This window comes from Ornithodoros turicata, chromosome 3 (genome assembly GCF_037126465.1).
Source record: "Ornithodoros turicata isolate Travis chromosome 3, ASM3712646v1, whole genome shotgun sequence".
NCBI classification, from domain to species: Eukaryota; Metazoa; Arthropoda; class Arachnida; order Ixodida; family Argasidae; genus Ornithodoros; species Ornithodoros turicata.
Window position 1 is genome coordinate 46,845,327 of NC_088203.1, and position 20,924 is coordinate 46,866,250.

The following is a 20,924-nucleotide window of genomic DNA, read 5'->3' on the forward strand; positions in this document are numbered from 1 at the left end:
GCCGTGTTCTTGAAGGACGCCCAAATTTTGTGATTAGCCTTTAGATTCTCCCCTTGTTCGAATTGGTTTGACATTGTGTGTCCTTTATGAAGCAATATGCCTCAAGACCATTCAGCAAGTCGGTTACAGTAGTTGGCAGGAAAGTGGAAAGGTCACGCGCAGTGTGGAAAACATCGTAGACGTAGGGGTAGTACTTTTTGACCCGCTAATTTAGATAGACAAAACGCGGGGAACGGAACGGGAGTGAATACGAGTGCGCCCAACAAATGAGTGCAGTGATGGTGCGGCGCTGACGGTAATGCTGGGGAGTTTTTACTGGTTTGCCTCTTCGGGAGCGCCAAAATTACTGCTGGTCCAATAAACGAGTATCACTGTTTGCGGTAGGGCGTGATTCCGAGGAAACCTGGAGTGCTTACTTCGCTGGCGTCGTGACGAGTGTGGGTTAATTACCAGGATACTTACATGTGGTCTACTCTCCTGTGAGGAAGAAGTGCGGAATACAGGAAGAAGTGTAGGTGAGTATCTTGCGCTTTCGACGGACTTATTATCTGCGCGAGATACATGCGTACACTGGATGTCGTCCATGCGCGCCTTACATTCCTCGCGGCAAACTCTGTGTGGACCTCTAAAGAAACGTTCACGTCAAAAAAGAATTTATTCTACCCTGAAATGGCAGACTCCTTGTTAATATCTTCACATAGCAGTGTAGCATGCCCTCCCCCCTCCCCATGGCCTTTTCGTTTTGTCTGCGGCTAGTTGTAGGACAAACGACATGCGACGACTACCATTCGCCATGACGACATGGCACTCGTAGCGCGCCAGAGAAGCCGCTGATCTGCACACCCTATGGAACCCTTCCCCCTCCCACCCATCCGACTCGTTACCCCGTACGCGTCATTTCGAAACCCAAGCCTTTTCTAGTTTTAGCTGGTGATAGGTGATGCTCTTAAAACCATAGAGTTAATATAGGAATACTGTAGAGAACCTCGTGGAGTGACCTCGAACGCTTACTTGGTTCTTTGGAAGCCCCGGCGCTTGTGCTGGGGGACTCCAATGCACATCACTCGGCCTGGGGAAGCCGAAGGACGGACAGTAGGGGAATGAGGTTGTTGGAGGCAATGGAGAATAATAACATGTGCCTGCTGAACAACCGCGAGCCCACTTACATGCGATCCCCAACGTCACTTGATGTATTGGACCTCTCGTGGTGCTCAACCGACATAATTCGCCACTTGTCGTGCGCTACGGACGTCGACACTAGAGGTAGCGATCATTTTCCTCTATATATTTCGCACGACAGACTGCCCCTCTCAGCCACTGCTGGACTGATTTCTTTCACAAACTGGAGACGTTTTCGTGCGGGCCTCAGAACATCTGTGCACACCGGTATGTCCCCACAGGCTCTCTCTCAAGCAATTACCCGCGGTATTCAGGACCCGGTGGTAAATGTGGCTGCCTCGACCACTCCCCTACACCGCAGTTTTGTCCACAGTTTGACGGCTGAACTTCAACAAGCCTGGCCCCGTCCCCCGGAAGTCATGGACCGCGACTTCACACTAATCGAGCTAAAGGCAGCGTTGAAGCTTGTGAACGCCGCCTCGTCCCCTGGGCCCGATAAAATCACCTATGCCGCCCTACGAAACCTTGACGGGCGGTCACTCCAAGCTCTCCTTCATGTCTATAATACGTCTTGGCAACAAGGATCTTTACCACATACATGGAAGGAGGCATTGGTTGTTCCCATCCTGAAACCAGGCAAGCCCCCAAATGCCCTATCCTCCTTTCGCCCGGTGAGCCTGACAAGCTGTATGGGGAAACTGATGGAGAGAATGGTTTTGCATCGCCTCGACTGGTGGCTTGAAAAACAACGTGCGTTCCCTCACAAAATGGCTGGATTTCGTCGCCACCGAAGCCCCATAGATCCAGTTCTCGACCTAGTCTCTACAGTTCAACATGCTCGAGCCCATCGACGGATCGTCCGATCGGTCTTCCTCGACATCAAGCGCGCATATGATACCGTCTCGCACATTTGTGTGCTGCACGCCTTGCGGTCGTTTAGAGTATCCGATCGGCTCTTCATCTGGCTCCAAGACTCCCTTACGGACCGAACTGTCGCTGTCCGTACGTCCCAATGCCAAAGCCCTCAGCATCCTGTTCCTCAAGGAGTCCCCCAAGGAAGCATTCTCAGCCCGACACTCTTTAACATGGTGATGGCCGGCCTACAATCAGTAATTCCTCGCAAAGTGTCGTTCTCCGTGTATGCAGATGACGTCGCCCTTTGGACAGTAGGAAAATCACGCCCGGCTCTCCAGCGCCGCCTGCAGCTCGCTTTAAACAATATCCATACGTACCTCACGCACCTCGGGATGGACCTTTCACCCGAAAAGTGTGTCGAGCTCCCTTTCACGCGTAAAGCGATGGCCAGTTTCCCTCTTTGGCTTGGTTTAAAGAAGCTTGAACCGGTACGCTTTCACCGCTTCCTTGGCGTGGTAATCGACTCGGACTTGCGCTGGGCTCGGCACATTAAACACCTTGAAACTAAAGTGCAGCGATGGCTCCCCGCAATTCAACATCTTTCTGGCTCAGGATCGGGCTGTGATCAGCGTTCCCTGCTCGCGGTTCACGCGGTATTGGTGAGGGCAACTGTGCTTTACAGCCTTCCTATTCTGCACAGGATATCAACAACTTCATTAAATACGCTTCAGTCCCTGTTTGCTCGAAGCCTCCGTCGATGCCTCGGAGTTCCAAGAATGGCTGAAACACGGCAAGTACTGGCTGAAGCTGGTGAGCTCCCGATTGAAGTTCTCCGTGAACGGGAAACGGCTCGGCAATACATCCGTTTGCGTGCTCACATTCCCCGCCACCCGCTACTCAGAAAAATTCGATACCGCCCTGAAAGCGACTTCTATCGAGTAGCGCAGAGGACACGCCAGACTCTCACTGGCTTCATAACTAAGGACACTATACCGCCGGAAGCCCCCTGGTCTCTACCGGTACCGCCCACTTTTGTACGCCTTCCTAACCTTCTGGAAAGAAGAGATCAGGTCCCCCCTCAAGTCCTCCGAGCCCATTTTCATGCTCTGGTAGACGAGAAGTTTTCTACGTTTACGGCTGCATATACTAACGGCGCATCCCGAAACAACAGGCCCGCCTCAGCATTCGTCATTCCATCCGAAGGCGTCGTGCACGGAAGACGCCTTTCACATCCAACCTCCTCCACAGCTGCGGAACTCTATGCCATCCTTTTCTTTCTACAACACATCGCTGATTTTACACCCCGGGAATGGGCAGTCTTTACAGACTCCAAATCTGCACTTCAAGCAATTGAAAATTCCGGCATACGAGGCCCATCCGCACCCCTAGTCACAGACGTGTTAATGGCTTACCACACTATCTACGCCGCAGGCCACAGGCTAGTTCTCCAGTGGGTTCCAGCCCATTGTGGTGTCGTGGGGAACGAGCAGGCCGACCGCGCCGCAGAAGCAGCACTCTCGTATCGGAAACGGACCCGTATTGTTCTGCTGAGAGGAGACCGCCGTTCAATTCTGCAACGCCTAGTGACACCCCTGGCTTCCCGCCAACGGACAACCGACATTCCTCCCCCGTCTATGTTGAACAGAGTTGATCCCACGCTCGCATGCCACGAAACACCTCTCGTCAAGATGCTGCATTAATACACCGAATGCGCCTCGATGTGGCCTTTACAGCTCAGTGGCGTTACCGCTTGAGACAAGTTGACTCTCCCACCTGCTGCTACTGTGGTGCTCTTGAGGATCTGGAGCATATTCTTCGTCATTCCCCTTACTACGAACCTTCCCGAACCACACTCTCCGAGTCCCTTCGTCAGCTGGACTCTCGCCCCTTCTCCCTATCGAAATCGCTTTGTCCCTGGCCTAATCCAGCCCAGCAGCGCTCTGCGCTCAAAGCTCTTTTGACGTTTCTGCACACCATCGGACTTCGATCGTTATTGTGAAGGGGCTCGTTATTTTATTCCCCCCATTCCATCCAGCAATGGGGTAGAGTATCGCCTGTGGCGATGAAACTCCCCATTCTCCAAGGTCGCAAATAATGTTGTTTGTTGTTTGTACTCTAGAGAACGTACTTGGCACGCCGTCTATGGGATTCTCCTATTCCCGGCGTTATCTCACGGGCGTAGCCATCCGTTAGTCATGGACAGTTGTAGTGGACAAATTTCAGCCCCCTAAGTACAAGAGAGCTGCTCCGTTTGTTGCCAACCCTGTGCAGTCACGGGGGAGGATAACCGGGGGAACGTGGGGGGAACGAGCCGATGGAGGCAACGACGTCCACCGTAGGAAGCGAGGCCAGCCGTGCAATTGCGTTGAGTACGCACCAGGTACACACGAATCGTCGGGGTACGTGCTATTCAGTAGTGGTATCGGGGAGGGGGGCGATATGTTTAATGCGAAGTAAAAGAAACAGGTAAACGTCGCTATATCAAATGTGAATCATATCTTATCTATGAGATTACCTGCGACATTGCAACCCCTTTGCTTTCCACCGGCACGGATGAAGACGTTTACCGCCTATGACGTGTTGAAGCGGCGTTTGTATGCTTTGCGAGCGAAATCAATAAATCGTTACCCATCGTAACGAATGTAGGCATGTATTTCCGAAGGCAACAGAATTCCAAAGATGAGTACACACAGTAAACCGCCATTTTCATGCTGCTCTGCGAACCTGCGAACCAACGGGAACCGGAAATGGCAAAAACGAAACCACCCGCCATTCCATCCTCTGATCTGTCGAGTTTCGTGACAATAAAGTGACGAACGAACGGCAGCACACAAGCAAGTGATGTAGTGTAAGATAGCATGTGATGAATTTAAGAAAACGAGCACGTCAACTTTAGCGGAATGAAGCGGTCAACGGAAGGCAACCCCTTCCATGACCAACGGATGGCAGCTCCCGTATGGTCATGCGTTTTTGAGCGAGTCCGACCCCCCTGCTTGCAACCTACGTTGTTGTGGCGACGCCGTGACGCCATGACCTTCTGCGTGGTTCCAAATATCGTTGCAGGAAATAATGCAGGGAACTTTCGTCAACGTACCCTTCCATTTCTGCGGCCGAACTTTCATAAGCTGTGTTAAATTGCAGACATTGGCTGTGTGGTACCAGCGCATTTACGACTGAGAAGCAAATGTCCCCATGTCTCCATGTCTCCATGTCTCCAAATGTCTCCATGTCTCCAAATGTCTCCATGTCTCCATGTCCAAATGTCTCCATGACGTCCCAAAAACGTCATTAATGACGTCACGGCTACCGGCAGATGCACTACTTGAATTGATCATGCTGTGAGTAAGATCTCGTTGCTTGCATCCACTCGACTATGCCGCCGGTGTCATGCAGTACAATGTGTGTATGACTGATTGAGCTACACCTACCTAAGTATCCCCAACTTGTCTAAGTGTTTCGCACAGCGCACACAACGGAAGGCCCTACCTCTCCAGTCATAAAAGGAGCAATAAAACGCATTGGAGAACGGGAAGCTTTAAATCCCCGGTTAAATTTGTTTATGCAAGTGATTGTTGCTAAACGGCAAAACAGTAGCGTACACGCATTTTATTGAAGTAGTTTCATGGATGTTTTTGACAGGATGACAGAAGTGCCCAGCGCCGTGATGGAGACGTGTTGGATATCGATTATATATTCGTGTATACGGCATTAAAGTGGTGTTAGGGATGATGAGTAGACCCCGGATTCCTAGGCAAATGCATATTGTTTTCGTGTAGTTCTAATAGTGCCTTTACAATACAGGAGCACGAATTGGGTGCTGAGGAACCTCCGGTGCGATCTGATAGTGCTTATAAACGGCGTCGGTGTCTATTTTAGGGTAGATGCCTAAAACTCCTATTAGACGTAAAAAGTATAAAAAGAAACGCCTATAATGGCCCTGAAGCACTGGCGAAGCTCCGTTGTAGAGGCGAAATTGACGTCGGGCACATAGCACGTCCTTTTGAAACCATCGATCACTTCAAAGAAGCAAGTATCTGAAAGCTGAAAGCTAATGTAAGCCGAGAACTGAAAATCGGTTACTGATTACTGTCACTTGCCCGTTGTTTCCCTCCCTTTCAGCATTGCATTGTGTTGTAGATCGTTATTATAAAATATAGGCACGTTTCGTAACGCTATTGTCGCAATCAAAAACTCGCAGGGCTATTAGGGGAGTCCTTGAAGCTTTTTTTATTCCTTCCTTCTTCGTTTTTCTCTCTCTCTTTTTCTCTCTCTTTACAACGAATTTAACACACTGCAAAATGCTGTGAAGGCCGTGAAGTACCCAGCTAGGTACAGGTCCGGTACAATCTCAACAATTTGGCAAGCTGATGTAGCTGCCCTGCCCGCAGGCAGTCAGGATCATGGATACAGGAGCGAAAATGACGCCGCGCCCAGTGTGAACAGACTTGGTCTCCCATATTTGCCTGCTGTTACGAGCCTTTTGCAAACACGAAAAAAGAAATCTAGGAGGTGAAGCTTAAAACGTTAGAGGACTAAGAAAAATTCGCGTTAAGCTCGCCGATGCTCGAAACCCATCTCGAATATGCCAGTATGCTGCCCGCGATAAGTCCTTCTGAGAGGTGTCGTAGAATCAGTGACAGTGATTAGAAGCCATGAGACCGCCAGCAGGATAGATAAGTTTTCCATTTCGTGCAGTAGAAAGATTACAACCCCGGTTCACAGTAATGTTCTTGCGGATGGAACTGTTTTGTGTACCTTGTTTCTGCACCTTCAGAGCTACAGATGAAAAATATCAACAATTTACAGTGCGCACAATGCCATCTAAGTGCCTAAATCAGGACTTTGGCGCCTTTTATAGGCGCCTAAACAGTGAAATAAGGGTGAGCAGGCAAGCGAGCTGGTGAAAGTTCGACGAAGGCATACCTTGAGCTTGAGGAAACGATAACACACGAAGAAGTAGACAAGACGAGGCTCAAAATGTAAGCCTCGTCTTGTCTACTTCTTCGTGTGTTATCGTTCCCTCAAGCTCAAGGTATGCCTTCGTCGCCTAAACAGTGTTTGTTTCGTACCTAAAAATCTGCACTCTATTGATGAGGTTGTCAAACGCTCAGGACTCCTTTTATACATTCGTTAGCTTCCAGTCATGTGCTGTCTCGTGTTCGATGGCACGGTTGTTCTGTAGCAGAGGAGATAAGACAACTACCCAAGACAAGGTTCTCGTTTGCTATGTGTCAGAGCGCGTCGTCCGGATAAATGAACTCTGGAAAGGCCTCTAGAGTGACCGTGCGTCATAGGAGCTAAATGTTACCTCATTGCTCATTCTGTAATTGGAGAAACATGTTGCATCCTTTGTCGCTGACCGTGTTACACTCGAAGTGAGATTGTAAAATCTGAGTAATTTAATGCCCTTAGGCAGAGAGATTAGGCATTGATTCATTCGCGTAATTTCGTGTGACCACTCGTGAAAATTGCGAATAGTATTTCACAAACCTTTTTCTCAACCTTTGCTTGCGGTGAGTGGCCCTGAAAGCATAATAAATTGTGCCAAACTGTGCGTGAAATTGTCTGTGAAGTTGTGTCAGACCAAAACGCTTCGAAGTGAGAAAAGCAGTAGCAGGAGCGGTAACGGTAGCAGGAGCGCGGTTAGAGGAATATTTTTGTCAATGTGTTCTTTGGCAACTTTGGACAGGGAGGAGTATTTAACCACTGTTTTTCCGTTCCCACATGCACTACCAAAGGTAGTGCATCCCCAAAGGTAGTGAGTCCCACCCCTTGGCTACGCCACTGAACAGTAGGGTAGAGCCAGGAGAGGCCACGACAACGGGACTTTTTGTTAGAGGGCACTGCTTTCCACTCACATATCGAGAATTTGTGGAGCCTAGGCGACATGTGCACCGAGCTTGCCTTTTTCTTTCACGTACCGTACCCTCCAGAACCAATGAAACGTTTTCCAAAAATTATGCAGTTTACGTTATCGTAATGCGCACGCTGACAGATCACATCAAGAGATTGAGCTTTCTGAAAAGCGTTCTCGGGCTCCCATCGCACATTTCTTCAGCAAACCACCAAAAGACCACGAACATCAGAACATGCGCTGTACGTCTTTGCCGTAGTGAGTCGTCCACCCGTGGTTCTTGCAGATGCGCGTTTCATGCCCACGACTCATGGCTATGCTCTTCTAGGGAGTACAAGAAAGGGCGTATACATCTGGCTCTGTGGCGAAGAGCGAGTGGCGCTGTTAGAACCGTTACCAGCTACGTGACCGTAACGGAATGAAACTGATATAACATGAACATGCTCGAACAATTGTTCGTGTCATCTTAGAAGGGGGCTGTCGACATTGGAGCGTTGCGACACGCTGTGCCTCTCAGTATCAGGAGTTGTTAAAAGTAACTTTACATTTGTTGCTTTAGTGCTATGTTCGATGTTGGCGAGTAAATGCGTATGGTAGGTACTAGTACGTCATCAACGAGTAACTCGACCCGGTTATCAAGCGGCGCTTCCAGTACAATGCTGGTACAATAGGTTGAGCACCGCACCCATGGCTCGTTGGCTAAACCTACTCGAGTGAATCGCCGCAGTAACATTCTCCTCGAACAGGCGTTCCATAACCGGGTTGGGTTACTAGATGACGTCAGTACCTGCGCTCTGTCACTAGGTCAACTAAACTAGGGAACTATCCCGGCCGACTCACCTACAGCATCTCGTCAGGTATGGGTGAGATCACAGTGAAGACCTGCTCCGACATAATGCAGTGCGCTACTATAGCGCTACAAAATTGCGCACAAAAAACAGCGCTAACTATTATCGGACGGTTCACACTTGCAAACCGGTGCTAGCGCTATAATTTAGGGGAAGCTCTGTGGTCGTCTCCAGTCTCTTCCATCATGGCGCCTCCGGAATTCGATAGCGTGCGGACGAGCAAGTTCGATGAACTGACTGAACGAAAAATTACCAGATATTTTCGATGACAAACTCGCCGGTTTCAATGCACTCGCCGTGCCGTGAAATGCGGAAGCCATGACGTCCACGACTTCATCACTGAAAGGCCTCCTTACTGGCCAACACGCAAGTATATAATGCTAATATTAGCGCCGAAAAAGTTCGCACGAGCTCAACTCCGGCAAGCACTAATTTTTAGCGGTGAGGAGCACTGCGAGGAGGAAAATATCGCGCCATTTTCTAGCGCTATATAACAAATCGGCATATGTCAGAACAGACCTTACGAAGGAGTAGTGACGTCACACCAGCCACGTCTTCTCTTTTTCCGGGTACTTGGAAACGAAACTAGGCCAACGTACCGTGTAAATAACTAATCAGATAAAACGACATACGCGCAGGCAAGATGGCGAGAGAAATCCGTGACGAAAAAAGCGAGAGCTGTGACTTCGTTTATCAGGTATAATTAATTCCTTCAGGACCACCATGTCGCAGAGTGGCCAACCATAACACCGTTCGCAAGCAAGCCAGCTGGCACAGTTGTTTCAATGCGCGCTTTGTGACTTGGTCTTACAAGTTAAACAAGCGAGGTTCACTAATAAAATTGCCAAAATGGATTATACTTTTTTGTTTCCTAGTCCAAGCGCGAATTTTGTCCTTGCATATTTCTTTTATATTACATGCGCTCAAGTTATGTAGTCATCCAAGCGCAATTCGCGTCATGCTGTATTGTTCCTTTTTGCGCTTCAAGCTGCCCGCGCTGCCGTAAAGGAATGACGATAGCGTACTTTTACTGAATTTTGAAGTGCGTTCCGAAAGCTACTAGACCTACTCGTTACTGTAGAGGCACGTGGTACAACCCCGTGACGTGTTCTGCCGTACTCAGGAGTAGGTCTTGTAACGCAGCCTTTGTTGTCCCTCTATGCTCGTACGCTTTTCTAAGATACGCATGCGGCACAGGGTATCAGCCCCAACGCTATCCCGGCTAACCAGAATTGATATAACTTAATCAGACAGCAGGGCGACCTTGTCTTCTCCGAAAATCATCAACTCAACAGTTGCTCAAAGAAGGCAAAAGCCCAAAAGCAGGCAAAGAACCATTTACCGCGCCAAGTCTGATCGAAGAGTGTATAGTTGAGTGCAGTACTGCTTCTCGCTGACGTGCGGCCAGCATGCTGCATATTAAAAGCGATAAAAACTCCCAGTGCGAGGGCACAAGAAAAAGGACAAATGACAGACAAACACAGCACTGTACTGCCAACCAAAGACTTTATTCGCGAAACAACGCCCCTGTTACAATACACCAACCTCCTGTCACCGGGTGTGCTGTCTGAGGTTTTCCCTGGGTTTTCCGAAGACTTTCCAGACGAATGTCGGCACAGTTTCCACTGAAGTCGGCCCAGGACGCATACAACCCCCTATCCCCGACTCCTTCCTGCTGCCCCCTCTCCATCTGTCCACGTCTGTACGCCGCTCATAGCCACAGTTGCTTCGCGGCTCTAACACGGAACTAAAAAAAAATACAACAACCCTCTCCCCTTCCCTCTCCTGTCGAACATTCCAGAACAATATTCCAGAATTAAAAGAACATCATTCGAACGTATCTAACAGGTATAGTACCTTGGGGGAACATTTGGCCACGTGTGTTGAGTGCGAAGCACCCAGGTGTTACTGATACAACTCGGACCCGCTTTTCTTATTTCTACGGCCTCCCTATACAACAAACAACCCGATTTGCTGCTCTTAAAAATAATCTTCGGGTTAGTAAATTATGCTTCGCACCCAACACACGTGGCCAAATGTTCCCCCAAGGTACTATCCCAAGCAGCACAATGTACTGAAAGTCGAGTGCAGTAGGGGTGGACGGTATGTGTCTTATCAATGTTATTTAGTTTCTCGAGTCTATTCAAGGCCTTCCACCTACCCGTCCACCCCTATTGCACTCGACTTTCAGTACATTTTGCTGCTTGGGATACTTGTTAGATACGTTCGAATGATGTTCTTTTAATTCTGGAATATTGTTTTGGAATGTTCGACAGGAGAGGGAAGGGGAGAGGGGTGTTGTATTGTAAAAGGGGACCGTCATGGCTGGAATGGCCCCCTTCTGTTTTGTTTTCCGATAAGGCGATGAACTTTCTTGTGACCTAGGTGCTGCTCCGCGATTCTGGAATGTTCGACAGGAGAGGGAAGGGGAAAGGGGTTGTTGTATTATAAAAGGGGGTTTGTTTCAGGAATAAAAGTCTTTGGTTGGCAGTACAGTGCTGTATTTGTCAGTCCTTTGCCCTTTTTCTTGTGCCCTCGCACTGAGGGTTATCATCGCTTTTAATATGCATCACCAACCCGCCCGGATTTTAAGTTCCTTTTAGCATTCTGCAAACTTGCGCAAACATAAAAAACGAAGCACAGCGGCAATGATAGGGCTGCGTGCGTCAGGTGTAGATCCTACCGACCGCGTTACGCACTCTGCAGTGGCGGACACTGGTTTCGCTTGATTCTGTTATTTCTCATGACATCTCCTCGCTGCCTAGGGGCCATCTGCGAACGTCCGGGGAATCACAGCAATGTGCTAGCGGCGTATGAGATGAACGTCCGGGGAACTCTCGGTGGTCATGTGGGACGTTACGCATTGCAACGGGTGGAGTGACACCAGGGACTTCTTTGCGTCGTGCTCTCTTCCGAAAACGAAACGTGTGCGGAAAGGTGTGGGATGGAATCCTACTATATCTTTCCCAACGACTACAGTCATTCCTGTTGTGCACGCTCCAGTAGTAGCTTAGATCATGCAGGGTTACGAAGCAAGGGTGCATGCTGTTAGTTTCCAACCAATTCCGCCACATCACCAACGTTGTTTCTCATTATGCCTCTTATTATGGAACTCAATGCCCGTACAGATGTGTTTAAGAATTCCTTTTACCCAAAAACTCTTCACGACACAGTCTTCCGGAGAGTGTTGTTAGTGCAAGAGACATTTCCGGCTTTTATACAAAACTTGGAATGTGTGTTATATGCCGGCTGACTCCTGTGACGACCCCCGTCGGCGGGTCAACAGTATCCTAAATAAATAAATTATTGAAATTACGTAACCTTTCCATTGAAAGATTGCCATTGCTGATTGCTGCCATTCAATGATGCGTGATCAATGTTCATCGTCTGTGATTCGTATGCCTCGATCGTCTGTGCTCGTAATACACAATCTTCTTTGGCATGTAGATAAAACGATTATTCTACGTACAACGAGGTGTTGTTTACTTACAGGTCCTGAAACTTCGTCCTGCGCGTGAAGGAGGAACAAAGTTTATTTAATCGTTATGTGGGGCATAAGGGGTTCCACGGGCCAACTCGTATAGGTTATTGCCGCACACCAATCCCAATTGCTGTACTCTTCAGGTATGTGGCGTGTCCAGGCTAACGTGCACCAGGGTCTAAAAAAAAGAACACCGTGCGTCATGCGCGAATGAAAACTGCCGAATATAGTGCAGAATCATGTGTTCTAACCTGCAGAATTTTTTATGGTGACCGATTAGTTAACTTTCCAATACTAATTTGTTAACAAGAGATAAACTGATGTTCTGAGGCTGGAACACCACACAGAAGGGATTCTGTGTGGTGTTCCAGCCTCAGAACATCAGTTTATCTCTTGTTCAACAGGTGCCGCTTGCGTCGATTTCCGTCGTATGAATGTGTGTATGAGTGAGCAAAAATGTAAGAGTGAAAGGAGGGTGAGTGAGAGTGAGTGGCTGGTTTGTCGTCCCTTCAGATGACGCACCCCGAAAGTCGCTGGAGAGGCGTGTTAGCTTAGCTCAATTGGTAGAGCCCTGGACCGGCAATCCAGTAGATGTGGGTTCGATCCCTACAGCTGGCTAACCTTTTCAGTGATTTTCATCTTTCATCGTTAATTTGTTAAGTTTGCAATGTTCGTCCTATTGTGTGGGTGAAGATTTGAACTACAAGGTTGTAGAGGGTTCCAAGAAAGACTCATCGCAAATGTTTCCTACAGCGTACGCCCTGTGTCGAGTTATTGTCCAGGACCCGCAGAACCCGACAGTGTACCACGTGACATGAGGCGGGCGCAGCAACGCGCGCGCCTCGATTTCAGAGCTTCTAAGCCTACAGAAGAATTATTACATCCGTTATCCGCCAAGAAGCGGCGTTCACGTCAGAGCACACCTGAAGGTTGATTCCCGGCAGATAAAGAATTTAATAATTCTTCTGTCCGCATGAGACCTCTGAAATCGGGACGCGCTCTAGAACCTTCTAATTTACACGTCTACCCACCCAATGAAAGACAATTTAAAAGTCAGGTAATTAACTGCGCCTAATTAATCGGTTATCATGAAAAAATTAGAATACGCGATAACGCACAATATTGTGAGTTTCCATTCGCCTATGACGCACCGTGTTTTTCTGTTTGTTTGTTTTTTTAAGGCCCCCGGTGCACGTTAGCCTGGACATCCTGTATACTGGTCGTGACATATAGCTGTGGGAGATTCATAACTGTGTTTGTGGAACCGCACTACGCACTTAGTGGAATGGTACCATTACCGCGTCGTGTAGGCGTCAAAGAAAGACCACTTAACCGTATTCAGAGGCGTTCCACCTTTAGGAAGTCAGACGATAGGAGGATACGATCCTGCATCACACTTACCATGGAGGGTGTCACTCACAGGTCACACGTGAGGGGTTTACGTCGCGAGACGACTGCGATCATGAGCGACGCTACAGTGGATCATTTTTAGCAGCCTAAATGTTACTATTTGCAATGAGAAAATGCCTAAGAAGCAAGTAAGCTGGTGAAGTTGATGCATCAAGTAAAACCCCGAGACTAAGGAACACGAAGGGACAGACACAACACGAAGTCACACAGCTGAAAAATTTCGCTTTACAGACCACTCTTTAGCAGCGTCTCAATCTCAGCACGCGACGGACAGCATCTAACAATCTCGTGTCTAAGTAGGTTATACTCTAATCCACAGCTTCTGGTGTCCAGAAGTGGATTCGAACCCAGCACTATTTAGGAAAAACGGTGGCTCACCCCTCTGGAACAGGCTCTCCTTCGTACGTATAGCTCTCCATGGTAAAGAAATACTTAGACGTGCAGAGGCATATGTATATGGCGTATATGTAGACACACACCATGCAGAGAAGCGATAACCAATAACCATTCTGAAAGAGAGAGATAGAAAAAAAATGTAATATATGCAAACGTACTAAAAACCCAGCGCGGAATGAAATTTCCAGCAGCCGCGAACTGCCACCACAATCACCGCGTTACACCGGCAAGTCCCCTAGCCGAAAGTCTACGGCCCCCTTCGTTGTTTCCTTCTTCTGAGCTCGCGTGCAGCTCACATCCGCTTGAGGTGCGCTCGTCTACATCACGAGTCACATGCAAGAGCAGTAGGTGACGTCACAACGTATCCTCCTCCTTTACTCATTCTCCAACACGCCTCTTCCAAGAGTAGATGATCTTTGAAATGTGCGCGGACGGATTGCTCGCGTCGCGCTGTTTACCTGAGGCGGGCGTCATTTCGCGGTGGTTCATTTTATTCGTTGCAGGACACGCCGCAGCGAAAACAGAACCATATTCGGGATCGCCTCAGTGCTTCCTCAGTGCTTGAGCTCTACTCGAGATACTCTTCCAAGCACTGGTGCACAGAATGATACTGTTATCTCGATCAGATGATAGAAGCGCAATTGCGTCTTCCCGTGACCGTTAACTGAACCGCACAGCAACATAAAGAGGCCTACACATCCCCGTTCCGAGACATCAGGAGAGCTTTTTATAAAAAAATTCGTATTAGTGCCGCGAAGCAACTGTGACTATGAGCGGCGTACAGACGTGGACAGATGGAGAGAGGACAGCAGGAAGGAGAGGGGGACAGAGGGGTTAGTATGCGTCCTTGGCCGACTTCATGGGGAACTGTGCTGACATTCGCCTGCAAAGCCTTCGGAAAACCCGGGGAAAACCTCAACCAGGGAAACAGCCGGTGACAGGATTCGAAACCATGTCACCTCCCAGTCTCGACGTGGAAAGCGATCATCTTAACCACTACACCACGGGAGCTGGTCTTACAAGAAAGTTCTCTTCCAGTGGTACAAAGTGGTTACCTGTCGGCGATCGAATACTCCTTTATTCGGTAAGGAAAGAGGGCTTCATTACTCCAACCGCAACTAAATGTCAATGCCTGCCCGCTTACGCGAATAAAATAGTGATGTTCACTTACAACGTAGTCGATAAGACCTTTACAGAATATAGTGAAGCAGACTTCATAGACGCCCAAAAGCTTGGAACAGTTTCCAACGCTGTCGAACTGAAAGACAGAAAGTGATGTCACAAAATGGGCCTAAATGATATCGAGAAATGCACTTCGGAGGAACGTGGCCAATTCGTTTACAAAATTGACGATAATTCGCGAGCAGTTTTTCTTCGTGAGCTACGTAGAGTTACCCATCTGATTTAACACGAAGAATAACGCGAGAACGACGGGGAATGATCAGCGCGTTATCCATCATGTTACTTAAGCAAAACGCTCTCTACCTCCTTACACATGTCATTTTTCCGAACTATGCATTTTTGGGATAGTTCTCTTTTTTTTTCGATTTTGTGTGATGTAGAGGTAGTCGCTGCCGAACGAGCAGGAGATTACAGACAAGAAAAAGAAACTAAATTATTTCATTGTAGTGCACCGAATGAAATGTGTAGCGACAACTATGTTGCAAAACATTTGTTTCGATTTCGTCCTCATTTTCGTGGTGTTGGCGCAATAACCGAAATAATACAGGAATAAGTGGCTGACAAGATCTTCCCAGACCTAACCTGATGTCTACTTGACAATGATGTCAGATTCCATCAATGAATGTGACATGCTCTATTGCCTGCCCCTATTTTTCGCTCTATCGTGTGCCCATTTTTGCGGTGTGTAACGTTCAGCACCATTTTTGTGTTTCCACAAGCTTGCGCCAACGAAATCGCTAAACTCGCGTTAAAAACGTCGCTTCAAGAGATTATATACTTAGTTAAACGTGTATGCCAATCAGCGACCATTTGTCTGTTTTATTTTGCGAGCAATGCCTGCTTTCGGATTGTGTACCTCGCGTAACAGGACGCGTGCAGAAAGAGCGATTTCGAGCAAGAAGAACATGCTCTGCAAATCATTAAGCTTACACGGTGTATACTAGAGTAATTTATAAGGCCTTATATTTGCATTAGCTTATCTGGCTGCCGTGTATGTCCCCGGGGTCACGTGACACCGTCCGAACCGCTTGCGCAATCTGTGAGTGCACATAATTCTATGTCAGAGTGAAGATGTGGAGATTTCCTCCGGGCTGCGGCATGAATGATCAGGGGAGGAGTCAGTTTCAAACGCCTCAAGCGTACTAGACATCTTGAAAGGACGCGTTGTTTGTCAAGATTCGAAAAAGTGAAAGGCAAATTAAGTATGAGGAGCTGTGTACTTTGTAACATCAACAAGGGTACCGTAAATATCGAAACTACCCGACAAGATGGCGTATATGCAGGCCAGCTGGTGGATGAACTCAATAATGTAAAAGCCTGAGGCTGGGCACACACAGGGACGACACGGGCACACGACTCAAAATGAGTTGTGTGTTCGTGCCGTCCCTCTGTGTGCCCAGACACAGGCTTTTACATTATAGGGATATCGAAACTACTTCGCTACAATATTCGTAAGTGATATCGTCAAATATCGGAACTGTAAAACTCTAACTATTGAAAACGTTAGAGCAGAAATTTATATTCTAGAATTCCAAAATGCAATTTCGTTTGCAGTGCTCCTTCTTACGGGCTCCTTCTTTCCTCTGGTTGTGTGTGTTTTTTTTTTCTCCTGCCGCAGTGTTCTAAATGACAACATCTCACTTACATCACTCAGGCGTAAAGTTATGTCGTTGCGAACGCTGTCACACTTCTTCAGAGTGAACTGTATGAATGCCTAGGAGGAGTAGAAGGAATCAGCAAGAGTATGACAACTTGGATTTTGCAATCGTGTGTGAAACCATTTTGAACCGTTATTGGGGCACATGAAATAAAATATCTTCGCTGGCGAGGTAAACCCGTTGTAACTAGAGATGCAAAATTTCCGGAAATTTTGAGTCCTCCGAAAAAAAACCCGGTATTTTTCGGGTTTTCTTTTTTCGAAAAATTGAAAAAATGGAAACAAACGTGGTTACAGCGTCTCTTTTCGATTTAAAATGGGGTCGTACCATTGCCGGCCAAACCACAGCATACAATGAACTAGAAGCTTTAGTAGCAGAGCAGAGCATCCCATGAGACTGCTGTCTACTCAGCGATAGGTAATTAGAACAACCCGTCCACTTCAACCAAAACTCCCGACATTATGTGAACGCGACGGCGATCACTTGGAGCAGCCAGACTGAGCTCTAAGTTGGTTTGTTATTGGCGGATTAGAGGCATCTAAGGTACTGTTGCCGGGTTGGAACGCATCAAAGGCACGAAACTTTATATTTTTGAATTTTGTCGCCTGGAAATTTTGGGCAATTTTTCCAGAGACAAGGAAAAAAAACGAAAAAACCTGTGATTTTTTTTCAAAAATTCCGGTTTTTCCGGGGCTTCGCATCTATAGTTGTAACTAGCGCCGTAAAACGAACAAGAACAGCCGTAACCCAACCTAATGGATGAAGACTGGCCCGTCAGGCTGACTGGCCCTTCCCATGTACTCGTATTACGTCTCATTGTTCGTTCTGATTTGGCTCCCCTTTTATCTCTGCTGAAGGCTATCCTATTAGTGGAGGACACAGCTTCCGCCATCCTACCCCTACCTGTATAGCCGGTCAAAGGGCGATTTCAAAATTCTGCGGTTGATGTACGCATAGCGTAGCCCGTAGTCTTTGCATGTTCCACCTTCCTCAAACACGAGCACCAGCTTGCTTGCCTCCTCCTACTATTTTCAGTTTGAGGTATATTCAGGAATATGTGCTTTTGTCATATATCACATATATGTCACATATAGCTCATATCACAGACTGCGTGCCACAGAGGCTGGATTCGAAGGCACACTTTCCTATCTTCGTTCAGTTAATGCTCCGGTTATACCATGCATTACCTCCTACGCATATGGGAGGCTATACAGCATGCTAGCTACTTTCTCTCTAACCTTCAAGCCACGATAGGAAGCACAGGGACACGCACACACGTTCAACCTATTCCCTCTTACATTGTTGCCAGACGCTCGCACATTCACACAGACGAACACACTCGCGGCGGGCGGCTTATTTTTTGTGTAACGTAGTTGTGGATGAGGCAATTAATTTTAGAAGGACGAACACAACGCAGGCCTCGCAACGGCCAGTTGCAAGCTTCAACTGAGTACCGGACGGATATATTTCCCGTATCTCTGCACTGGAGGTCTCCTCATTCATCAGTTGCAAGCAGCTTGGACCTTATGTGTGATCCCAGTCTCCTCAGTATAATGCTCATGGTCATGCCTTAACCTTACAGGAAAGCCGTGCAAGGAAGCTGCTTACGTTCTGCGTGCAGCAGTTATCAAGAACGTCAAAATACACTTATCACATATATTTTTTCTTCTCCTGAGTGAGCATTGGGCTTTCTAAGACGAAATCAGAACCTGAACGCAACATGCTGAATGTGCTCATGCTACGTACCTTTTCAAGAAACTTCTTCAAATCCTCAGTGCTTTTGTTGGAGTACTGGAAAAGTTTATTATCATCAGTGATGTACGCCTGAAAGAGACCACAGAGTTAGGTTAGATAGGGCAAGCAATAGATGTAGTATTATTTCATATGTAGCACAGATCCCGACAAACGTTTAGGGAACACCGGAGTGGTGTATATAGTCATCTGAGCGATACCGTTGCACCAAACAGGAGCAGATAGACTTAGAAACAGATGACTGCGTACTCCATGCACCTCTCAGTAAGTGTACCCGTTCCCGTTCGCTGCTAGGGTGTCGCTCCGATCAAGGAATACGTCGCGTTCCGTAAACTTTTGTCGGGATCTGTACGTGGGGTAAGGTGTTATAGGTTTTCTCTTTGAACTAAATTTGCACGGATTATATCTGGGAAAGCGTTAAATTTGCAACACCTTGTTTGAACGGAATGTTAGTTCTCTCACCTGTGATACATATGACTACCGTAAGACTCACCACAAAACAGTTACATGAATATGTTAATGGACTCATGTTACCATAGCATGCTCTCTCCGCATTTTCTGAGTATTCTAAACATGATTTTACCTTTGGTTTTCTTGTGCGCTTGTGACGTCTGGGAAAACATGCAATTGTTAATTGATATTCGTTCTCCCCCATTTACATTTCGAGGTATCTTGCTGTGGTAAAATTATTTTCCGCTCATTTGTTCAAACACAGCACAGCGCGAGTTTCACCGCCAATTAAGGTAACTCGTATTCGGCCGGGATGTGCATGAGCAAATTCACGAGGGGAGCACACCCCATGCTGCTGGCCACGGCAATTACTGGACATGCGCGATAAATTTAAATGTGGATTGAGTCCGAATGATGCGAATACGATACGCAAGGAACTAAACCCTGATGGGTTCACAGGTAACGAAAAATATCAGACATTGCAACTGGTGCAACTGGTACGGCAGAATTATCCATTCAGCGAAGAACAAGAATCACATGCTTCGTCCTGAACCTTAGTGGCTTGCGTTTCGTGTCTTCCGGAAGGCCGCTTGCACATTCTTTCACAACACAATTTTACCCTAGTCCAGTGCTTCATGGTCATCGACCAGGAGCATTCGAGGGAACACGTTGAGGTAGCAAGAGAGAAATATTGTCCATTTTGTCAACCATTGGAAGCGCAGGAACATCTACCTTCCCAAGGTCCATTGAGAACTGCACGGCTTCTTTCGGCGAATTACACATTCGCCATCCGAATAAGAACCACCCCCCGCGCCATAGGCAGGTAGGTCTCGATCTGCCGATGCAAGCTACGGCATCCCCCCCTCCCCAGCGGATACATTCCAGGCTGCGCGGTTCTCGAGCATCCAACAGGTTGTCTGGAATGCGCCATGTATGAGTTCATTTATTAGCAGAATTGTGTGTTCAGTCCGCATGAAGTACGCGATGCCTAGGGTGTCCACCGTAATGTTCATCCTGAGTTAGCTAAAGTTCTCGGTGGGGTCCTGCTCCCCATGGTAAAGCTCCGGGGAGGGGGGCGGGAGCTCCACGGCAGTCTGTGCCCATGCATACGCCGTGTCCCATTCGTCTCGTTTCTATGCTTTCAGCAGTTAATATTATCGATGATCAGTTCACCAGAATCCTCATTAGTAGAGTCGTTAACAGGGCGGATAATTACCTCTCCATGGTCAGTTAACATAAAGCCGGTAACCAACCAATCATAGTAGTCGAGCATAAAGCGGTTGTGCGACGGCCTAGCATGATAACATAGTAAGGTTACAAGTCGACTATTTTTGCAACAAAAACATTTCTATCTATTGCTGATAGAGCACGCTGTCTTCGTAACTCCCGCTCTATAGTAATGAGCTGGTACAGCACATAAGAACATTGACATTTCCCACATCAGCATGTCATGCCAACCACTCCGAAAAGGGTGTACTCGAGGTACGTCAATCAAAGGCGGGGAGTAATGCATCACAAAGTAATGGAGTATTGGTAATGCATTACAGCTTGGAAACAGGTAATCGGTAATGACAATGTATTACATTTGGCTGAGTAATGCGTCATGGCATTACCCATTGCTTCAACTGAATGTTCTGGCAGTGTCTAAAGCGCACAGTAGTTAAGAAATGTGCCGTGTCGATGCACGGAAAACCCCTCGTTTTTTCAACGAGTTTTTAACAACGACCATATAAGATAAGAACCAAGTGCAGAGTATTTTTAGGTAGACCAACACGTGTCCAGATGATAACATTACCCTGTTCCTCCTCTAACGCTTTACTGACTATATAGTCTACGTGTGTCATTAAAACTCCAATCATCATCATTATCTAGCGATCTTCAGTCAAAAAGGACGAATGCAAACAAACAAACAAAAACAC

The 20,924-nt window shown here is 47.5% G+C and overlaps 1 protein-coding gene across 2 annotated transcripts in view; it reads right to left on the minus strand.

Annotated features, from left to right (window-relative positions):
* LOC135387008 (uncharacterized) overlaps window positions 1–20,924 on the minus strand; it is a 304,499-nt gene that overhangs the window by 21,668 nt on the left and 261,907 nt on the right. Inside the window, exons 19-25 of one of the 2 annotated variants that reach the window (XM_064616447.1) lie at window positions 18,550–18,627; window positions 16,791–16,859; window positions 15,135–15,221; window positions 13,946–14,076; window positions 12,167–12,184; window positions 7,465–7,497; window positions 463–477 (exon numbers count right to left, since the gene is read on the minus strand). In XM_064616447.1, the coding sequence (XP_064472517.1) occupies window positions 463–477; window positions 7,465–7,497; window positions 12,167–12,184; window positions 13,946–14,076; window positions 15,135–15,221; window positions 16,791–16,859; window positions 18,550–18,627 (431 nt within the window). The remainder of the gene's footprint in view (window positions 1–462; window positions 478–7,464; window positions 7,498–12,166; window positions 12,185–13,945; window positions 14,077–15,134; window positions 15,222–16,790; window positions 16,860–18,549; window positions 18,628–20,924) is intronic. The other variant, XM_064616448.1, reaches the window with a different exon arrangement.